This window comes from Triticum dicoccoides, chromosome 6A (genome assembly GCF_002162155.2).
Source record: "Triticum dicoccoides isolate Atlit2015 ecotype Zavitan chromosome 6A, WEW_v2.0, whole genome shotgun sequence".
Lineage (NCBI taxonomy): Eukaryota > Viridiplantae > Streptophyta > Magnoliopsida > Poales > Poaceae > Triticum > Triticum dicoccoides.
In genome coordinates, this window is record NC_041390.1 from 459086355 (window position 1) to 459108126 (window position 21772).

General features: G+C 44.8%; 1 protein-coding gene across 1 annotated transcript; it reads right to left on the reverse strand.

Annotated features, from left to right (window-relative positions):
- Positions 1-16514: 16514 nt before the first annotated feature.
- LOC119317267 (protein YABBY 4-like) lies at positions 16515-19848 on the reverse strand. The gene is made up of 7 exons (XM_037591697.1): positions 19033-19848; positions 18716-18889; positions 18457-18640; positions 17787-17835; positions 17608-17683; positions 17174-17245; positions 16515-17026 (listed from the first exon to the last, which is right to left on the reverse strand). Exons 1-7 carry the CDS (start codon positions 19141-19143, stop codon positions 16940-16942), a joined length of 753 nt encoding a protein of 250 aa, XP_037447594.1. The 5' UTR covers positions 19144-19848; the 3' UTR covers positions 16515-16939.
- Positions 19849-21772: the final 1924 nt, after the last annotated feature.

Sequence of the window (21772 nt, forward strand, 5' to 3'; positions counted from 1 at the left end):
TACCGACAATTTCAGTGCTTGCAGAGAATACCTTACTGAAAACTGCTTGTCATTTCCTTTTGCTCCTCGTGGGGTTCGACACTCTTACTTATCAAAAGGACTATGATAGATCCCCTATACTTGTGGGTCATCACCTCACAAGTCGGGATGAAACTCCGGACAATGAGAGAAGAAAAAAAGGAAAAAAAGAGAAAAGAAAAGAAAAAGGAAAAAAGAAAAAAAGAAAAAGAAAAAAAAAGGAAAAATAATAATAAACAAAGAGAGTCTCCTATGTTATCACACTTGTGCTTCAAAGTAGAACCATGTTTTTCATATGGAGAGTCTCCTATGTTATCACTTCCATATACTAGTGGGAACTTTTCATTATAGGATTAGATGCACACCCACTTAGTTTCATACACTTATAGCTCTTAGTGCATCGTTGCATGGCAATCCCTACTCCTCACGTTGATATCGATTGATGGGCATCTCCATAGCCCGTTGGTTAGCTGCATCGATGTGAGACTTTCTTACTTTTTTGTCTTCTCTATATTTACCCCTATCATCATACTCTATTCCACCCGTAGTGCTATATCCATGGCTTGCACTCATGTATTGCGTAAGAGTTGAAAAGGCTGAAGCACGTTAAAAAGTATGAACCAATTGCTCGGCTTGTCATCAGGGTTGTGCATGATAAATACTTGTGTTAAGAAGACAGAGCATGACAAGACTATATGATTTTGTAGGGATAACTTATTTTAGCATTGATATTTTGAAAGACATGGTTGCTTGTTGATATGCTTGAGTATCTAAATCATCATGTCCAAACTAGACTATTTCTTTGAATTACATAAAAAGTCCAATTGTCCATGCTATAAAGAAAAGAATATGATATGACATGTTAAAGAGCACTCCACATCAAAAATTCTGTTTTTATCACTTACCTACTCGAGGACGGGTAGGAGTTAAGCTTGAGGATGGTGATACGTCTCCAAGGTATCTATAATTTTATTGTTCCATGCTGTTATATTATCAATCTTGGATGTTTTATAATCATTTTATAGTCAATTTATATCATTTTTTGGTACTAACCTATTGACATAGTGCCAAGTGCCAGTTCCTGTTTTTTTTCGTGTTTTTTACATCATAGAAAATCTATATTAGATGGAGTACAAATGCCACGAAACTTTACGGAGATTTTTTATGGACCAGAAGGAACATATTGGGCCCTGGTAGCACCTGGGGGGAGTCCCGAGGAGGGGACAACCCACCAGGGTGCGCCAAGAGGCCCAGGCGCGCCCTGGTGGGTTGTGCCCACCTCGGGTGCCCTGGACCACCTCTTTGCTCTATAAATACCCAAATATTCCCAAAACCCTAGGGGAGTCGACGAAATATTCATTCAGCCGCTGCAGAGTCCAGAACCACCAGATCCAATATAGACACCATCTCGGATGGGGTTCACCACCTCCATTGGTGCCTCTCCGATGATGCGTGAGTAGTTCTTTGTAGACCTTCGGGTCCGTAGTTAGTAGCTAGATGGCTTCATCTCTCTCTCTTGATTCTCAATACAATGGTCTCTTGGAGATCCATATGATGTAACTCTTTTTGCGGTGTGTTTGTTGGGATCTGATGAACTTTGAGTTTATGATCAGTCATATCTTTTTATATCCATGAAATTTATTTGAGTTTCTTTGATCTCTTATATGCATGATCTCTTATAGCCCCGTATTTCTTCTCCGATATTTGAGTTTTGTTTGGCCAACTTGATCTATTTATCTTGCAATGGGAAGAGGTGCCCGGTAGTGGGTTCGATCTTACGGTGCTTGATCCCAGTGAGAGAAAGGGAACCGACACGTATGTATCGTTGCTACTAAGTATAAAAAGATGGGATCTATATCTACGCAATAGATAAATGGATCTTGTATACATCATGTCATCGTTCTTATTGCATTACTCCATTTTTCCATGAACTTAATACACTAGATGCATGCTGGATAGCGGTCGATGTGTGGAGTAATAGTAGTAGATGCAGGCAGGAGTCGGTCTACTAATCTTGGACGTGATGCCTATGTAATGATCATTGCTTGGATATCATCATAATTATTTGAGGTTCTATCAATTGCCCAACAGTAATTTGTTTACCCACCGTTTTCTATCTTTCTCGAGAGAAGCCACTAGTCAAACCTACGGCCCCTGGGTCTTCTTCCTCATATATTTGCTCGCAATCTACTTTTCCTTTGCATTTTTATTCAGATCTATTAAACCAAAAATACAAAAATACTTTGCTGCATTTTATTTTATTTGCGATCTATTATTTCAATCTACTACAATTTTCTGGCATCGTTACCCGAAAGGGATTGACAACCCCTTTAACACGTCGGGTTGCGAGGTGTTGTTATTTGTGTGTAGGCACTGTTTACGTTGTGTTGCTTGGTTCTCCTACTGGTTCGATAACTTTGGTTTCTTCATTGAGGGAAATACCTACCATCGCTGTGCTGCATCATCCCTTCCTCTTTAGGGAAATACCGATGTATTCCTAGCAGACAGGAGCTTTTCTGGCGCTATAGTCAAAGAGCAATCACCCCCTGGTAGTTATTTTCTCCAATACTTCTTAAATAATCCATAAAAAATCTCCGTGAAGTTTCAGCTTGTTTGGAGTTGTGCAGAATAGATGGCCCGACGTAGCTTTTCCAGGTCCAGATTTCCAGCTACCGGCAATCTCCCTCTTTGTGTATACATTACATATTATGAGAGAAAATGCATTAGAATTACTCCAAAAAGCATTATTATGGATAAAAACTTGTAAATGACAGTAAGAAAACATGATGCAAAATGGACGTATCACACGTCGTCGTGCTGACGGAACTCTCCCTCGTCCTCAACTGGATCAACAGCTCGAGGGACGTTGTCGTGCTGAACGTGTGCTGAACACGGAGGTGCCGTACGTTCGGTACTTGGATCGGTTGGATCGTGAAGACGTTCGACTACATCAACCGCGTTACTAAACGCTTCCGCTTTTGGTCTACGAGGGTACGTGGACACACTCTCCCCTCTCATTGCTATGCATCTCCTAGTTAGATCTTGCGTGATCGTCGGAATTTTTTTGAATTACTACGTTCCCCAACAGTGGTATCAGAGTCAGGTCTATGCGTAGATGTTATGCACAAGTAGAACACAAAGAGTTGTGGGCAATAATAGTCATACTTCTTACCACCAACGTCTTACTTTGATTCGGCGGTATTGTTGAATGAAGCGGCCCAAACCGACATTACATGACCGCGTTCATGAGACTGGTTCTACCGACATGCTTCGCACACAGGTGGCTAGCGGGTGTCTGTTTCTCCAACTTTAGTTGAATTGAGTTTGATTACGGCCGATCCTTGTTGAAGGTTAAAACATCATGTGTAACATCCACGTAAAACTTGCAACAACAAAGTAGAGGACGTCTAACTTGTTTTTGCAGGCATGTTGTGACGTGATATGGTCAAGACGTGATGAGATATGAATTTTTGTATGAGATGATCATGTTTTGTAAAAGTTATCGGCAACTGGCAGGAGCCTTATGGCTGTCGCTTTATTGTATGAAATGCAATCGCCATGTAATTGTTTTACTTTATCACCAAGCGGTAGCGATAGTCGTAGAAGCCATAGTTGGCGAGACGACAATGATGCTATGATGGAGATCAAGGTGTCAAGCCGGTGATGATGGAGATCATGGCGGTGCTTTGGAGATGGAGATCAAAGACAGAAGATGATGATGGCCATATCATGTCACATATTTTGATTGCATGTGATGTTTATCCTTTATGCATCTTATTTTGCTTAGTACGACGGTAGCATTATAAGATGATCCCTCACTAAATTTCAAGGTACAAGTGTTCTCCCTGAGTATGCACCGTTGCTACAGTTCGTCGTGCTGATACACCACGTGATGATTGGGTGAGATAAGCTCTACGTTCACATACAACGGGTGCAAGCCAGTTTTGTACGTCCAGAATACTCGGGTTAAACTTGACGAGCCTAGCATATGTAGATATGGCCTCGGAACACTGACACCGAAAGGTCAAATGTCAATCATATAATAGATATGATCAACATAGAGATGTTCACCATTGAAAACTACTCCATCTCACGTGATGATCAGACATGGTTTAGTTGATATGGATCACGTGATCATTTAGATGACTAGAGGGATGTCTATCTAAGTGGGAGTTCTTAAGTAATATGATTAATTGAACTTTAATTTACCATGAACTTAGTACCTGATAGTTTTTTTGCATATCTATGTTGTTGTAGATCAATGGCCCGTGCTACCGTTCCCTTGAATTTTGTTCCTAGAGAAAGATAAGTTGAAAGATGATGGTAGCAACTACATGGGCTGGGTCCGTAACTTGAGGATTATCCTCATTGCTGCACAGAAGAATTACGTCCTGGAAGCACCGCTAGGTGCAAGACCCGCTGCAGGAGCAACTCCAGATGTTATGAACGCCTCGCAGAGCAAAGCTGATGACTACTCAATAGTTCAATGTGCCATGCTTTACGGCTTAGAATCGGGACTTCAAAGATATTTTGAACATCATGGAGCATATGAGATGTTCTAGGAGTTGAAGTTAATATTTCAAGCAAATGCCCGAGTTGAGAGATATGAAGTCTCCAACAAGTTCTATAGCTGCAAATGGAGGAGAATAGTTTTGTCAGTGAACATATACGCAGAATGTCTGGGTACCACAACCACTTGACTCAGCTAGGAGTTAATCTTCCTGATGATAGTGTCATTGACATAGTTCTTCAATCACTGCACCAAGCTATAAAGGCTTCATGATGAACTGTAATATGAAAGGGATGGAAAACACAATTCCCGAGCTCTTCGTGATGCTAAAGGCAGCGGAGGTAGAAATCAAGAAGGAGCATCAAGTGTTGATGTTTAACAAGACCACTAGTATCAATACAAGGGCAAAGGGAAGAAGGGGAACTTCAAGAAGAACAGCAAGCCAGTTGCTGCTCAAGGGAAGTAACCCAAGTCTGGACCTAAGCCTGATACTGAGTGCTTCTACTTCAAGGGACTGGTCACTGGAAGCGGATCTGCCCCAAGTATTTGGCGGATAAGAAGGATGGCAAAGTGAAAGGTATATTTGATATACATGTTATTGATGTGTACCTTACTAATGCTCATAGTAGCGCTTGGGTATTTGATACTGGTTCTCTTGCTCATATTTGCAACTCAAAACAGGGGCTAGGGATTAAACGAAGATTGGCTAAGGACGAGGTGACGATGCGTGTGGGAAATGGTTCCAAAGTCGATGTGATCGCTGTCGGCACTCTACCTCTACATCTACCATCGGGATTAGTTTTAGACCTAAATAATTGTTATTTGGTGCCAACGTTAAGCATGTACATTATATCTGGATCTTGTTTAATGCAAGACAGTTATTCATTTAAATCAGAGAATAATGGTTGTTCTATTTATATGAGTAATATCTTTTAGGGATTTTTGTATTCGTGCCCCTAGTTGGGTCACGCTCGACTGATTTGCCCCTATTTTTTCAACAATTGTGGTTTTGCCCAGCTCACTTCACTTGCCTTGTGTTTTTGCCCTTCCGGGGCGGTTCCGACCAGTGAGCAGTCACCACGTGGCAAACCGTGATTGGTCGGAACTGCCCCGAAAGGGCAAAAACACAAAGCAAGTGAAGTGAGCTGGGCAAAACCGCAATTGTTGAAAAAATAGGGGCAAATCAGTCGAGCGTGACCCAACTAGGGGCACGAATACAATTGTTCCTATCTTTTATGGTCATGCACCCTTGATGAGTGGTCGATTTTTGTTGAATCTTGATTGTAGTGATACACATATTCATAATATTGAAGACAAAAGATGCAAAGTTAATAATGATAGTGCAACTTATTTGCGGCACTGCCTTTTAGGTCATATTGGTGTAAAGCACATGAAGAAACTCCATGCTGATGGGCTTTTGGAATTACTTGATTATGAATCACTTGATGCTTGCGAACCATGCCTCATGGGCAAGATGACTAAGACTCCGTTCTCCGGAACAATGGAGCGAGTAACTGACTTATTGGAAATAATACATATTGATGTATGCGGTCCGATGAGTGTTGAGGCTCGCAGCGGGTATCGTTATTTTCTGACCTTCACAAATGATTTGAGCAGATATGGGTATATCTACTTAATGAAACATAAGTATGAAACATTTGAAAAGTTCAAAGAATTTTAGAGTGAAGTGGAAAATCATCGTAACAAGAAAAGAAAATTTCTATGATCTGATCGTGGAGGTGAATATTTGAGTTATGAGTTTGGTCTTCATTTGAAACAATGTGGAATAGTTTTGCAACTCACGCCACCTGGAACACCACAACGTAATGGTGTATCCGAATGTCATAACAGTGCTTTATTAGATATGGTGTGATCTATGATGTCTCTTATCGATTTACCGCTATCGTTTTGGGGTTATGCTTTAGAGACGGCTGCATTCACGTTAAATAGGGCACCATCTAAATCCATTGAGACGACACCATATGAACTGTGGTTTGCAAGAAACCTAAGCTGTCGTTTCTTAAAGTTTGGGGCTGCGATGCTTATGTGAAAAAGCTTCAACCTGATAAGCTCGAACCGAAATCGGAGAAATGTGTCTTCATACGATACCCAAAGGAGACTGTTGGGTACACCTTCTATCACAGATACGAAGGCAAGATATTCATTGCTAAGAATGGATCCTTTCTAGACAAGGAGTTTCTCTCGAAAGAAGTGAGTGGGAGGAAAGTAGAACTTGATGAGGTAATTGTATCTTCTCCCGAATTGGAAAGTAGTTCATCACAGAAATCAGTTCCAGTGATTCCTACACCAATTAGTGAGGAAGCTAATGATGATGATCATGAAACTTCAGATCAAGTTACTACCGAACCTCATAGGTCAACCAGAGTACGATCCACACCAGAGTGGTACGGTAAACCTGTTCTGGAGGTCATGTTACTTGACCATGGTGAACCTACGAACTATGAGGAAGCGATGATGAGCCCAGATTCCGTGAAATGGCTTGAGGCAATGAAATATGAGATGGGATTCATGTATGAGAACTAAGTGTGGACTTTGGTTGACTTACCCGATGATCGGCAAGCCATAGAGAATAAATGGATCTTCCAGAAGAAGACTGACGCTCACGGCAATGTTACTATCTACAAAGCTCGACTTGTTGTGAAAGGTTTTCGACAAGTTCAAGGAGTTGACTACGATGAGACCTTCTCACCTGTAGCGATGCTTAGGTCTGTCCGGATCATGTTAGCAATTACCATATTTTATGGTTACGAAATTTGGCAAATGGATGTCAAAATTGCATTCCTTAATGGATATCTTAAAGAAGAGTTGTATATAATGCAACCAGAAGGTTTTGTTGATCCAAAAGGTGCTAACAAAGTGTGCAAGCTCCAGCGATCCATTTATGGACTGGTGCAAGCCTCTTGGAGTTGGAATATACGCTTTGATGGTGTGATCAAAGCATATGGTTTTATACAGACTTTTGGAGAAGACTGTATTTACAAGAAAGTGAATGGGAGCTCTGTAGCATTTCTAATATTATATGTGGATGACATATTGTTGATTGGAAATAATACAGAATTTCTGGATAGCATAAAAGGATACTTGAATAAGAATTTTTCAATGAAAGACCTCGGTGAAGCTGCTTATATATTGGGCGTCAAGATCTATAGAGATAGATCAAGACGCTTAATTGGACTTTCACAAAGCACATACCTTGATAAAGTTTTGACGAAGTTCAAAATGGATTAGTCAAAGAAAGGGTTCTTGCCTGTGTTACAAGGTGCGAAGTTGAGTCAGACTCAATGCTCGACCACTGCAGAAGATAGAGAGAAAATGAAAGTCATTCCCTATGCTTCAGCCATAGGTTCTATCATGTATGCAAAGTTGTGTACCAGATCTGATGTGTGCCTTGCTATAAGTTTAGCAAGGAGGTACCAAAGTAATCCAGGAGTGGGTCACTGGATAAGGGTCAAGAACATCCTGAAATACCTGAAAATGACTAAGGATATGTTTCCTGTTTATGGAGGTGACAAAGAGCTCATTGTAAATGGTTACGTCGATGCAAGCTTTGACACTAATCCGGATGACTCTAAATCACAAACCATATACGTATTTATATTGAATGGTGGAGCTGTAAGTTGGTGCAGTTCCAAGCAGAGCATCATGGTGGGATCTACGTGTGAAGCGGAGTACATTGCTGCTTCAGAAGCAGCAAATGAAGGAGTCTGGATGAAGGAGTTCATATTCGATCTAGATGTAATACCTAGTGCATCGGGTCCAATAAAAATCTTTTGTGACAATACTAGAGCAATTGTCTTGGCGAAGGAATCCAGATTTCACAAGAGAACCAAACACATCAAGAGACGCTTCAATTCCATCCGTGATTAAGTCAAGGAGGGAGACATAGAGATTTGCAAAATACATACGGATCTGAATGTTGCAGACCCGTTGACTAAGCCTCTCTCACGAGCAAAACATGATCAACACCAAGACTCCATGGGTGTTAGAATCATTACTATGTAATCTAGATTATTGACTCTAGTGCAAGTGGGAGACTGAAGGAAATATGCCCTAGAGGCAATAATAAAGTTGTTGTTTATATTTCCTTATATCATGATAAATATTTATTATTCATGCTAGAATTGTATTAACCGGAAACTTAGTACATGTGTGAATACATAGACAAACAGAGTGTCCCTAGTATGCCTCTACTTGACTAGCTCATTAATCAAAGATGGTTAAGTTTCCTGGTCATAGACAGGTGTTGTCGTTTGATGAACGGGATCACATCATTAGAGAATGATGTGATGGGCAAGACCCATCCGTTAGCTTAGCTTTATGACCGTTTAGTTTTATTGCTATTGCTTTCTTCATGACTTATACATATTCCTCTGACTATGAGATTATGCAACTCCCGGATGAGATCACGAACATGACGAGGAGTCTCGAAATGGTCGAGAGGTAAAGATTGATATATTGGACGAAGGTATTCGGACACTGGAAAGGTTTCGGGACGTTTCAGATATTTATCGGGGCACCGAGGGGTTACCGGAACTCCCCGAGAAAGTTATGGGCCCTAATGGGCCATAAGGGGGTAGGAGAGGGAAGGCCACAAGGTGCCCCCCTCCAAGGGCAGTCCGAATTGGACTAGGGGGAGGGGGCGCGACCCCCTTCCTTTCCCTCTCCCTCTCCTTCCCTCCTTCCCCTTCTTGGAATAGGAAGGGGGGAGGGAGAATCCTACTAGGAACGGAGTCCTAGTAGGACTCCCCCCCATGGCGCGCCCCCTTGGCCGGCCACCTCCTCCTTCCCCCTTTATATACAGAGGCAGGGGGGACCCCAAAGGCACAACAGACAATCTCTTCGCCGTGTGCGGTGCCCTCCTCCACAGTTCAACACCTCGGTCATATCATCGTAGTGCTTAGGTGAAGCCCTACACCGGTAACTTCATCATCACCGTCGCCACGTCGTCATGCTGACGGAACTCTCCCTCGTCCTCAACTGGATCAAGAGTTCGAGGGACGTCATAGTGCTGAACACGGAGGTGCCGTACGTTTGGTACTTGGACCGGTTGGATCGTGAAGATGTTCGACTACATCAACCGCGTCACTAAACGCTTCCGCTTTCGGTCTACGAGGGTACGTGGACACACTCTCCCCTCTCATTGCTATGCATCTCCTAGTTAGATCTTGCGTGATCGTAGGAATATTTTTGAATTACTAAGTTCCCCAACAACACCAACATAATGCAAGAAGTGAAGCAAGCACGAAAAATGAGAAAACAAAACTTACATGGTTTTGGACCCCAATGCCACTTTGGTGCTTATTCACCACTTGAGCAAAGGCACCACAAAACTTGTTCACAGACTCTTGGATGGTGGCATATTTATGTTGGAGAGGTCTTTTATGACGGACAACATGGATTGGATGTTGTTCCACGCAGTGCTTGTGTTCGTGGTTTCATGCATGAACTCTTTTCCAATAATTTGAGCCCTTTTGCTCGGTTCCACACATAGGATCCGAGCTTGTGGTCAACCAACCTTTACATCACATTTTATCTTTATGGGTCGAGTCTGCACATCCTCTTGGCTTTTTCTTTTTCTTTGAGTGCCGGATAATTTCCAAATATCAAACATAAGTGAATTTTGATCACCCATCTAAAAATTCAAGGCTCCTGACTGTCATTTATCATGTCCATCACGAAGGAGTCCTAAAATGCACCACAAGAAAACTACCATCCTAAAATTGGTCCGATAAATGCAAATGGGGGCGAAAATTACTTGAGCATTTGGTTCAGACAAGTCATCGGACATTCCATGGGCATGCCCGCCACTGGAGCTACCCGATGTCGCACCAGAGTTGAGACAACTCCTATGTCGGTTCCTCGAAGGACTCTGGGTCATGCTACGTGAAGGAATCCTGAAGGCCAGCCCATTGCGAAGCCGGGAAGCAGTGAGATGATGGGTGCGACCGAGGGCATGAGCATGGCGGGTGCGGGTAACTCCAAGTCAAGTGTGTTCTTTGCCGCAACCTCTTTCTCGACCTTTCTCTCGGGCGCGTTGTTTGACACGCTGATCATTGTGGGTGATGGTCTCTGCTTTATTCCCAACGATTGGGACCCATAGACTCTGTCGAGCCATTGTCGATGGCAGCGGGCGTACGACTGCCTAGGCATTGACGACTATGATGGACCAGGAGGTCGGCAGCGCGGACACATAGCAAAGTCGGAGGATGGCGATGACATGGACATGGGACAAGGAGGATGATCGCGGGGAAAGGTCGATCAATTTGGTTAATTTCAAGTATTTGTGACGAGTTCGAACTATAGGGTCGGACGCAGTGGACGGGTCACTGAGGTTCCTAATTCATTTCATTTTTTTTAGAACATTCCATGTATATGCTGGGTTTGTGGTGTATATATGGGACATATGTATGGAAAAGGTCCGGGATGGTTGGTGTTTTTCTGTCCGGGCTGTCCAGCCGATAAATGGGCCGGAGTAAGGGTCCGGCTACATGGCCCACCGACGAGCGCAAGGTCCAACGCAGGCAGCTCAGAACTGATCAGCGATCAGGCGAGGGCAGGGATCAGTATCAGTAGTCACCTCATGGCCGGCGGGCATCATGAGCACGACGGCATGAGAGCGCGCGCCCCAACACGGCTTCGGCGGGCGGATCGACATCATCCATCGGTCGCCCGATCGCGGTACGGTACTCTACGCCACGGCAATCACGCCGCACACGTCCCGTCGTAGGGCCGCACGCGTGTGTGGGTTCCTCTTTCTCGTCACGCTGCTCTTGGTTTCTGGGTCTCGATCTGCCTGCTGGCTGGCCCGGGACGTACGTCCAGGGAGACAAAAGGCACGACAAAACAGGGCCCTCTGCCTCTACATGTGGTGTGTGGGTCGGTCCGCCGGGAAAATGAAAACGAACATAGTTACTCGTATTTTTTAAGCCCATAAAATCGAACATGGCTACGACTGTATGTAGGCAAAATGACCGTATGCCGGCCAGTTTGTAACGAAATAATAAACGTTAAGCAGGGAGTACATAAATGCCAAATATGTGTTATCACGTGTCATGTCAAATCAAAGTTTGTGCATCCTGCTTATATATATATAAAGACCAGATGTATACTCATTATGATTGTATTCCTCAACGCTACGTTAGGCAACTTCACCGCGCGACCCTATCCTGTCCGCCATCGTCTGTTCGGGGTGAAACGGACGAATAGCGCGACCCAGCGCACGGCCTTAAACGGACAAATGTCCGGATTCCGTTCGTTTTCGTCCCATCCCCGGTCCAAACTTGTGCTCGGTTTGGGGTGAAACGGACGCGCGCGAACGGCCTGGACGCACGCCCTCCCCCCTGGCCCGCCTGTCGGGGACACTAGCAGTCCCTCCGCTCCCAACGTTTCCACCCTCTCTCTCCCGCCCCGCCCCGCCGCCGGCACCGCCGCTATTCTCCGGCCGCCTCCTCACCGCGCAGCCCCCCGGCCGTCCCTACCAAACCACGTCTCGACATGGCCGCCACCATGCCCGCGCTTTGGCCGTAGTTTTGGCCGTCGATCGGAGGTTTGGCCATCACCATCTTTGCCGGTCGCAGAAGGGAGACGACCGCCAGCGATGTACCACGGCGGCCTTGGCAGCTTCCGACGAGAGCTCCAGAGCGGCCAGTAGCCGGCCGGCAATCACCCCTGCTACGTCGAGGTGATCATCGCGGCCTCTTCGCCACCACGACCGCAAGGTGTTCGGTATTTTTCCCACAAAGGTATGGACAGTGGAGACGAGTTTTTCTTCCATCACTTCCTTGGTTCATCAGACGATTCGTCGTCGGATGATGAAGATATTGTGGTGGCTGCACTGGTCGTTCACGACCACATTCAACGGCAGCTTCCTCGGTACAGGGGTTCACTCCCTGGCCGTGCTCCCAACCTAAACCGCAACAGGGAGAGAGGCCACGTCCTGCTCTATGCTGATTACTTTGCCAACACCCCTCTCTTCAAGCCGGATAAATTCTGTCGCCGTTTTCGAATGGCTAGGCATGTGTTCAATCGTATCCGAGAGGGAGTGGTTGCTCATGACCCATACTTCGAGTGCAAGATGGATGCCCTTGGCAAGCTTGGATTCTCCTCTTACCAGAAATGCACCGCGGCCATCTGCATGCTTGCATATGGAATTTCAGGCGATCTGATGGATGAGTATGTGCGTATGAGTGAGACAACATGTCTGATGTCAATGTACAAGTTTTGCCAGGCTGTGATCGAGGTGTTTGGCCCAGAGTACTTGAGGCAGCCAACTGCCGCTGATACAGAGAGATTGTTGGCGACAAACGCAGCTAGAGGCTTTCCAGGCATACTTGGCAGCATAGATTGTATGCATTGGGAGTGGAAGAACTGTCCATTTGCTTGGCAGGGACAGTACAAAGGGCATGTCAAGGCGTGCACTGTCATATTAAAAGCGGTGGCATCACAGGATCTTTGGATATGGCATTCTTTCTTCGGCATGGAAGGTTCTCACAATGATATCAACATGCTGCAGCGTTCTCGAGTCTTCGCGAGGCTTGCAGAAGGCCACTCCCCACCTGTCAACTTTGAGATCAACGGCCACCATTACAACAAGGGATACTATCTAGCAGATGGTATATATGCTCAGTGGTCAACTTTTGTGAAGACAATCTCGAAACCCCAAGGTGAGAGGAGAAAGAGATTTGCCCAAATGCAAGAGAGTGTTAGAAAGGATGTGGAACGTGCTTTTGGTGTGCTTCAATCCCAGTGGGGTATCGTTCAAATCCCTGCACTGTCATGGGATGAAAGGAAGCTTTGGGAGGTGATGACTGCTTGTGTGATCATGCACAACATGATCGTCGAGGACGAGCGTGATGAGAGTATCTTCGACCAAGGATTTGACTATCAAGATGAAAATATTGAGCCCCTGCACCAATACCCGGCCACATTTGAACAGTTTGCCCAATTCCACCGTGAGATGCGTGATTGGCACACTCATTTGAATCTTCAAAATGACTTGGTTGAGCACGTGTGGGATCACATTGGCAACCAATAGATGTATTGGTCCATTTTATGTTTAGTCAAGACAATTTCGATTTGGTTGTAAAACTATTTTATTAAAGACAATTTGAATTGGGTTGTAAAACTATTTTAATTTCCAGACAAATATTTAGGTTGGAAACTAGTTTTGATGAAAATTTGGGCATTTTTGGCCCTGACGGACAGGATGGGGCAAAAGGATGCGTCCGCGCGCTGGGCGCACGGCCACCGTATCCCAGGGCACGCCCGGACACGACCCCAAATCCCTATCCAAAAGGACAGAATCCGGACAAAACGGACGTCCGTTTGGGGTCGCGCGGTGGAGTTGGCCTTATGAAACAACAAAAAACGCCCTTTATCAAAAAAATAGTCAAATCATACTACAAGACTTGGTAGCGATTCATAAAGAATCATATAAAAAGGAGATGTAGACAAACTATTCATATGCTTTTTTGTGGTTTCATTTCCTTGGTAACCGACTTGCACTGCATTAAATCAATATAAATCTAAATCATAGTATTTGTTATTCTGGAATAGTTGAGCTAAATCAAACTTGTTTAAGTTTGTAGAGAAATGTGCTAACATCGACAACATCAAATTAGTTTTATTAGATTCATCATAGCAAATATTTTCATTCTATATGTATCTTATGTTGTAGATATTGGCAATTTTACTATGAAGGTGGTCAAACTTAAGGGATTTGACTTAGGACAAACCTAGAACTTCAAATATTTTGAAACCTAGGCAGTAGCTAGCTAGCCCTCACGCTAAATTGGTGATTTATTTAAATCGCTAATCCTAAAATCCCATCCTTGCATGGCATGATGCAAACGGCCATCATATTACATAGTTACTATTACCATACAAAGCATGTCAGAAGAAATTACAAGAGAGAGCCACTGCTTTGAGGGGTATATCAACCACTGTAAAAGTTAAATGCCAAGGCTCACGACTCTCGGTGACATCCAAACTAGGGCAATATAGCCCGCAATGCAGCCTCCAAGTGATTGCACTCAGAGATCAAAGACACACATGCTTCCACGCGGCGAAAGAACAACTTTGCGATTCAAGAGTCATCATAATAGATGTTACCGGAAATACCTTCATTTATGAATATTCCATTGGAATACATCTGGTGTATGTATGACATTGTTAATCCTAGCAATTGGTAATGCCTATGGAAATAACCGATGTAATGTTGCAAGTAGTACATTCATGTACTAATATGGTTTGGGGATGTAGGGTCTAACAAGCAAGTAAAGCGCATAAGGATTAAGGTATAATAACAACATGTATATCTAAGAGGTTACAATAACCATTAAGTGTAAACAGCACGCAATAAACCAGATTAACACATGCATGGTTATTTGCTTGCATTGTCATTATCCTCTATACTTAAGTAGTTACAACACACTAACTATATTTCCTAAGAAAGCAGCCATCCCAAGTCAATATATCATGCGTGCTCACCACATCATCAACCTGCCAAGTCATTACCTATTTTTTCTACACATGCGACCCTTCCCCATCAACAAATTGTGCATGGTTGGCATGTCATCGTAATTAATCCTCACAATTATTCATGGCATCAACCTAATTATCCATGTCTCGAGCCTACCTATTTTTAGCAATGTTCTCGCTGCAACGCAAGGATTATCTTCCCTTAACTATTTTGTACATAGAACATATCATGGTTCAAAAGATGGGCTAATTTTGAGATCATAAAGAGTAACATTTAGGATTATTTCTCACCTTAAGTATTTGACATTTCCACATATTCCCTACATATCAATTCTAGGTTATTATCATGAGATGAAGATGTTTGACAAATTTAGATTATGATGGTGTACTTAGAAGAAGCAACCTTATCGTTTCCATAGTTCACATGAAATGGCAGGAAAACAACAAGATGTATGGTGTGACAGTATGTTGATAGTTCCTTAACGTCCATCTTTAATCTTTATAAATTTATAAATATGCGGGGGTTGCTAGTTATTTCGAAGTAAATTTTAGATGTATATTTTTGTACACCCTCTCATCTCACTCTGACTTCCTAAATATAAATGTTCACTTGTGTATATACATATTATTTATTTCCATGACTACATTGGGTGAGGTGGTGGATCTATCTGAGCTCCAACAAATTAAGCAGATTCTTTGTTTCATCATCAACCTACTAAGTCAGTGCATCATTTTACAATACATGCGATCCTCAACAAACCATGCATGATTGCCACATCATCATAATTAATCCTCGCAATTATTCACAGCATCAACCTAATTATCCATGTATGAAGCGTACCTATTTCTTATAGTGTTCCCACTGCAACGCTGCAACGCGTGGTTTACCTTCTAGTTCACTTAACTATTTTCTACATAGAATATTTCATAGTTCCAAAAGATGGGCTAATTTCCCGGCACGGACGCGCGGTGCTCACAGAGTTTCTCCTATAAAGAAAAGCCAACGAGGGTTAGCCCTTGGGTTGGTCTCATTTTTTTAACATGTAGGCATATTTTTCACCTTAAGTATTTGAAATTGCCGTATGCTCTATATACCAATTCTAGGTTATTATCATGAGATAAAGATGGTTGAGAAATTTCGATTATGAAGAGGATAATATTTAGTCATTATAATTTTATAAATACACCGTGGTTGCTACTTTTGTTTGAAGTAAATTTAGATGTATATTTTTGTACACCCTCACATCTCACTGTGGCTTCCTAACTATAAATATTCACTTGGTGTAGGTAAATACTCTTTCTTTCCTTACTACGGGGGCGATGTGGTTGATCATATCTGAGCTCCAGCAAATTAAGCAGATTCTAATCAATTGCCTTTTGTTTAAAATTCAAATTTAATAGCTTTCAATCACATTTAGTTTGTAAAATGGAAACAAATAATGATAAAATACACACAACTTTTTAGGTAATACAGACACAAGCCGGCTATCCCATGAAGATGGATTGTTTTTCGTTGATCAAAAATACATGCAAGGGAAGGGAAAACGTACCACATCACTAGATGCAGAAAACATGTTCTTAAGACACACCTAGTTTTCTACAGGGTGTAGGAAGTTCAGGAAGTGAAAAAGACAAACATAGAAAAGATGAAGAAATGGAAACATAGAAGACAGCTCACTACACCTATAGATAGCCAGCTGAGAGATGACCATGAGAACTGAGAAACCTAGGTACTCAACTCGATTCTCCGTTCCCGGCCCCAACAGCAGACAGAAATGAAAGTACTAGATCTAACACACACACGCGATATTGATAATACTATCTAACAAGGAACCCTAGTTGGCGCCGCAGAAGAGAGTTAGCGAGGAACATCCGCAGAACTTGAGAGGCATGCTCATTATAGCTAGGTAATTAAAGCGGAGTGACGCTCATATTGGCAGCCGCCGCGGCCGCCGCAGCATAGAGACCATCCTTGAGAAGCATGTCTTCGGCGCCATCCTGCAAATCACAAACCGTTAATTCCTGCAATTACTACAAAACTTCGCTCCGGTTTCAGAGCTACCGACATGCTGATGAATTAAGACCTGAAAGTGCAGTGGTAGATAGGCTAAGGGTTTAGGAAACCGTAAAGAAAAGCTAAAGTACCTGAGCCTTGAAGGTCCTCTTGAATCCCTGATCCGGCATGAGGCCGAAGTGGATGTGCGGGAAATGGGCCCACTGGTTGCATCAACAACATGCCAAGACATGAGCAGGTTTGGATTAGCAAAAAGAAGCTTGTCGAAACAAACCTGAACAAACCCTATCTAGCTCCCATAGTCCCATGCATGCATTGTAGTACTGGTATTTACTGTGTGGGAGGGCTAAAAGCACCGGTGCATGCACTGATGATGCACAGAGCTCGCTCGGCATCTTGCTCGCAAGCGGCCGAACACAAGCTGTCCCTGTGTCCGTGCTGACACCGCGCGTAAGGCGACCGGTCAAATCAAGACGACACGCAAACAGCGCTATCTTGCCAGGAGCTACACCTCTCCTACTAGGTACTATGCACTTGCAGTAGCGTAGCGGAGGAGAGATTTTACATTCTTTGCGGCTGCGCTGAAGGCCTCGCGGTGGGTGATGTCCGGGTTGCCGGCCTTGATGCGCTGGATCTCATCCCTGTCGCAAATCGTCAGCATACAGCGTGAGAAAACGTACGCCAAGAACATGCATGCATATGTACGCAGAAACATCGCTCGGTCGATCGTCGCAAAGATCTTACTTGATGAAGCGGTTGTAGGCGGAGGGAACTCTCTGACGCTTCTCCGGAGCTGCATAGACAAATTGGCATCGTAGATTCGGATCAGCACACGCAGGAAGACATGAACGAATGGGTGTGCATGCTTTTACCTAGGTTCCGCTACTATACATGACCACGCACACAGATCGGAGACAAGCATGGGTACCCATGATTGTATGTCTTGATGTTATCTCTCCCATATGGATCTCATGTAACACTACGATATCAATTAACATGCTCTTTTCCCTATCTTGCTCATTTAACGCTGTAGTACGTAGCACACAGCTAGCTTAAAAAGGTATTTAGATTTTTTTTTCGATAAAGGAAAAAAAGGTTATTTAGATGATCATGGAGTATAACGAATCCACTAAACTTCAAGGACAGGACACTACTGAATACAGATCGAAGTGATAAGTATGTCCCTCATGTTGATAAGACCCTTAACCCTAAAAAAACAAAAACAAAGCAAAGCAACAAAGAATGTGCAGAAAATATCGTCAGATCGAGAGGAGTACATGGGGCAGCTTCATCCCACCAACAGTGCGAGGTGAACGACATCCAAGCTCGTGGGCTGTTTGCTTTGACTAACGTATAGCTAGCAAATGAAAGAAGACCAATATAAAGAACATGACAAGAAGAGCGTGGTCCTTACGCCTGTTCGCCGATGGGGCGCTCTTTGCCGACTGCTCGGTTTCCTGCTGCGCAGGCTTGGCGGCAGGCATCGGCATCGCCGGCAGGTTGCTGGCGCAGCTGCTGTTGCTGCGGCCCGTGAAGCCGCTCAGGTTGGTGCTCGCCTGGTCCATCAGTAGGCTCGGCGTCTGGAACGCAACCTCGTCCTACGCCAAAGAAGGCCTAAGTACACAGACACCGGTCGGTATATGGGCTCAAAAGTACAGATCGGAAGAACTTACCAAGAGGCCATGGGGGGAAGTAGGGGAAAGCAAGGAGTGGCCGAACTGGAGCTGGTTTGCCGGAGGCGCCGCGGGCGGGAGCAGGAGGGCGCGGAGGTTGACGGAGAGCAGGTTAGCGCAGTGGCCGCACCTCACCGTCACCGTCTTGAACAGGCTGCTGCACGGCACACCGACCTGCAGGCGGGCATCAAACTTGATCACTCCTTACAAACTTACCAACCAGCAAGAAAGCTAAAAACAAGGAGAAATGAGGCTAGGATATGATGCTAATATTTCAAGCAATTAGCAAGCGCTGTCGGTAGGTGGACGGCACGTACCGCAAGGATGGTGTCGCAGCAGTTGCAGTGGACGTAGCAGAGCTGCTCGGTGGGGGACGGCGCGAGGTGGTCCAGGTTGAAGACAGCCGACGAGGAGGAGGACGACGACATTATGAATGTATGTGGTAGCAGCCGCTATGCCCTGAGGCTGCTGATCGATCGGGGACGGCTAAGTATGTGTGTGGGTGGCTTCTCGCTTTGATCGACCGAGCTCGAACGGATCGCAAGATATCACTACTACAATGGAGAGATGAGTCGAGATTGAGGAACCAATGCAAGGAATTGCGGGTGTGTAGAAAGGGGGATTTTATACGAGCCGGGCGCGCGGGGCGGGGAGGGGAGGAAGAGATATCCTTTTGGTCCCCTTTGATTTGATGTGATGAGTAGAGGTGATTTGATTGATGTCTGGCTGGGCGGCTGCTATAGCTTCCCTTCGGATTTGATTTGATGGACCTGCAGGATGGATGGATGCAGCTAAGCCCAATTCGAGAAAGCCGCGGATCTGTCTGTCGTCGCCCCTGATTTGAAAGCCAAAACAAAACAAAACAAAAACACGTAGTAGCTGCTAGTAGTACTACTACTACTGCATGTGGAACTTGCCGCGAGCAACGACGGAAAGGCAGGGGGCGACGATGCGGTATGGACCGGTGGTGGTGGAGGATGTAGCTCTGGACAAAGCGAGATGAAGATGGGAATGAGATGGGAGTGAGACAGAATGCCCGGGTGGGACTGCAGGTAAGTTTATACTGGGGTTGGGGGTGGGAGCGAGCAGGGGGACGGAACGGGGCCAGAGCCAACGGGCGTTCTTGCCTTGGCCTTTGTCTCCGCCCACAGCCGGGTGGGGCGGGCATCTCGAGACTATTTATGACCCAAAAGGGGAATGAGTGGTGGGGATCGCCGGGCCCCGGCCGACTGTGGCCCGATGCGGCCGGTCTGCCCGCCCGGCCGGCCACGACGCGTCCTCTCCGCCCCTCTCCCTCTACTAGCGCAGCGCGATCGACACCTTGGAATTCCATCCATGGCCGCGACCACGTACGTACGTACGCGAGAGAGGAACCTGTAGCTGGCTACTGTCTCCTAGCTCATTACTGCTCGGCTACACGTATAGTACGTCGGTGCTGCTGGGTCGTACGCGTAGGGGCACGGGCTAGCTTCTGGAGCTATGGCGACATGACACGAGCCGGTTTTTGATTTTGAGCACTCATGCACGCGCGTAGGTACGTACGTACGAACTTACGTCGACTTCGCAGAGTACTCCTAGCTAGCATGGAGCGTGCTCGCTCGCGGGACAGCGTCTGGCCGTGGTCTGGCTTGATTTTTCCGGGCACGGAGAGGGAGCCCGGGTTTAAATGAAGCCGGCCCGGCCATCCGGGACAAAGATGCCTTTGCCAATGTGTAGGCGTAGGCGTAGCCCTTGTGCCCCGAGTTGAAGATATTGATTGATGTTCTACCGGAGACAGGCCGTACGTACACGTACGTGCATGCGTGCTTCTCAGATGTCTTTCGCTGGATATTTCTATAGGTTATACACATACGGTTCGACTCGATGTTGTTAATACTCAATTTTTTCCAGCAAAATATTCTTCACCTCCAAATCTGGTTTGTGTCGTTGCGTGTGCGTTATCCCTGTAATCGTAAAATTTCAAAAGAATAAGGTTCATGCACGGTGAGTGTATGCCATGCCCGAGTAATGCTACGCCTACAAAAGATTACTGAATTTTTTTTACATGCAATGGGATGTGCCGGAAAATATCTGGGCATGCTTGCGAGCTTTACCACTTTGAAGACTTCTGATTGGGTTTTTCTGGAAGGAAAATCTGAAGAGGTTTGAGGCCTGGGTGGGTAATGCAGCCTCAGCTCTATCACATGTCAATGTGGCTTATGCATAAAACTTTCATTGAAAAGTTACATAAGCATAGAAGGAGATTCTTTTGGCAGGGATATAAACAGGAAGAGAAGATATTTCCTTGTCAAGTGGAATAGAATATGTAGATCCAAAGACAAAGGGGGTTTGGGAGTGAAAGATCGTAGGAGACAAAACATTAGCCTTATGGTCAAATGGTGGTAAAATATTTGTAAATTCTTTGTAGATCTACCATTATTGGCCATGCCCGGCCTGTCCATTCACACTAGGTGTTAGGGTTTACCTGAAGTTTCGGGTTCGGTTTTTCAGATCTCACACCCGATATTTGAGAGAAATAATTTACGGAAACGCCAAAAATCCTACGATTGTTATGGCAATTTATATTGGCGCGATGATCACAAATTCAGTTTGCAAGCATAGTAATTTTCTGATAAAAAAATAAAATGAGATGGATTTGCCATACTCGCTGACTAAACTTGCCAACCTCACAAAACATAATTTGCCATAAAAACGTTCAATTTTCCATGATAAAAAAAATCTGAGTCAGATTCGTAATGGAGTCCATAATTTATACCCAACAATTCAGGTGCCCCAAAAATTAGGTTCGATTTCGGGTTTTCCTGATTTGCCCGAACTGAGTGCCGCACATGCCATCCGAGGAAGCCGAGGTGGAAGTCGTCGGCGGCGAGCGTGATGGTCAGGGCTACAGGCTGTGTAGAGAAGCCGGAGGAGGTAGCCGGGGGCGAGCACGATGGCCAGGGCTACAGGTCGCCTCATATCCTCCTCATATTTAGGCTGGATATGAGAGGCGTCGGACGGCCCGAGCCTTTGAGGATGGTTTAAGGCGTCCGTCTGGGTTGTTTTTTCATGACCGGT

Bases quoted from the DNA above. Each gene is read 5' to 3' on its own strand.
- LOC119317267 (XM_037591697.1), bottom strand. From the start codon at position 19,143: ATGTCGTCGTCCTCCTCCTCGTCGGCTGTCTTCAACCTGGACCACCTC. The intron at 18,641-18,715 runs GTAAGTTCTTCC...TCTTTGGCGTAG, and splicing joins CTTCCCCCCATGGCCTCTTG to GACGAGGTTGCGTTCCAGAC. The intron at 17,246-17,607 runs GTAAAATCTCTC...TGATGCAACCAG, and splicing joins TCAGCGCAGCCGCAAAGAAT to TGGGCCCATTTCCCGCACAT.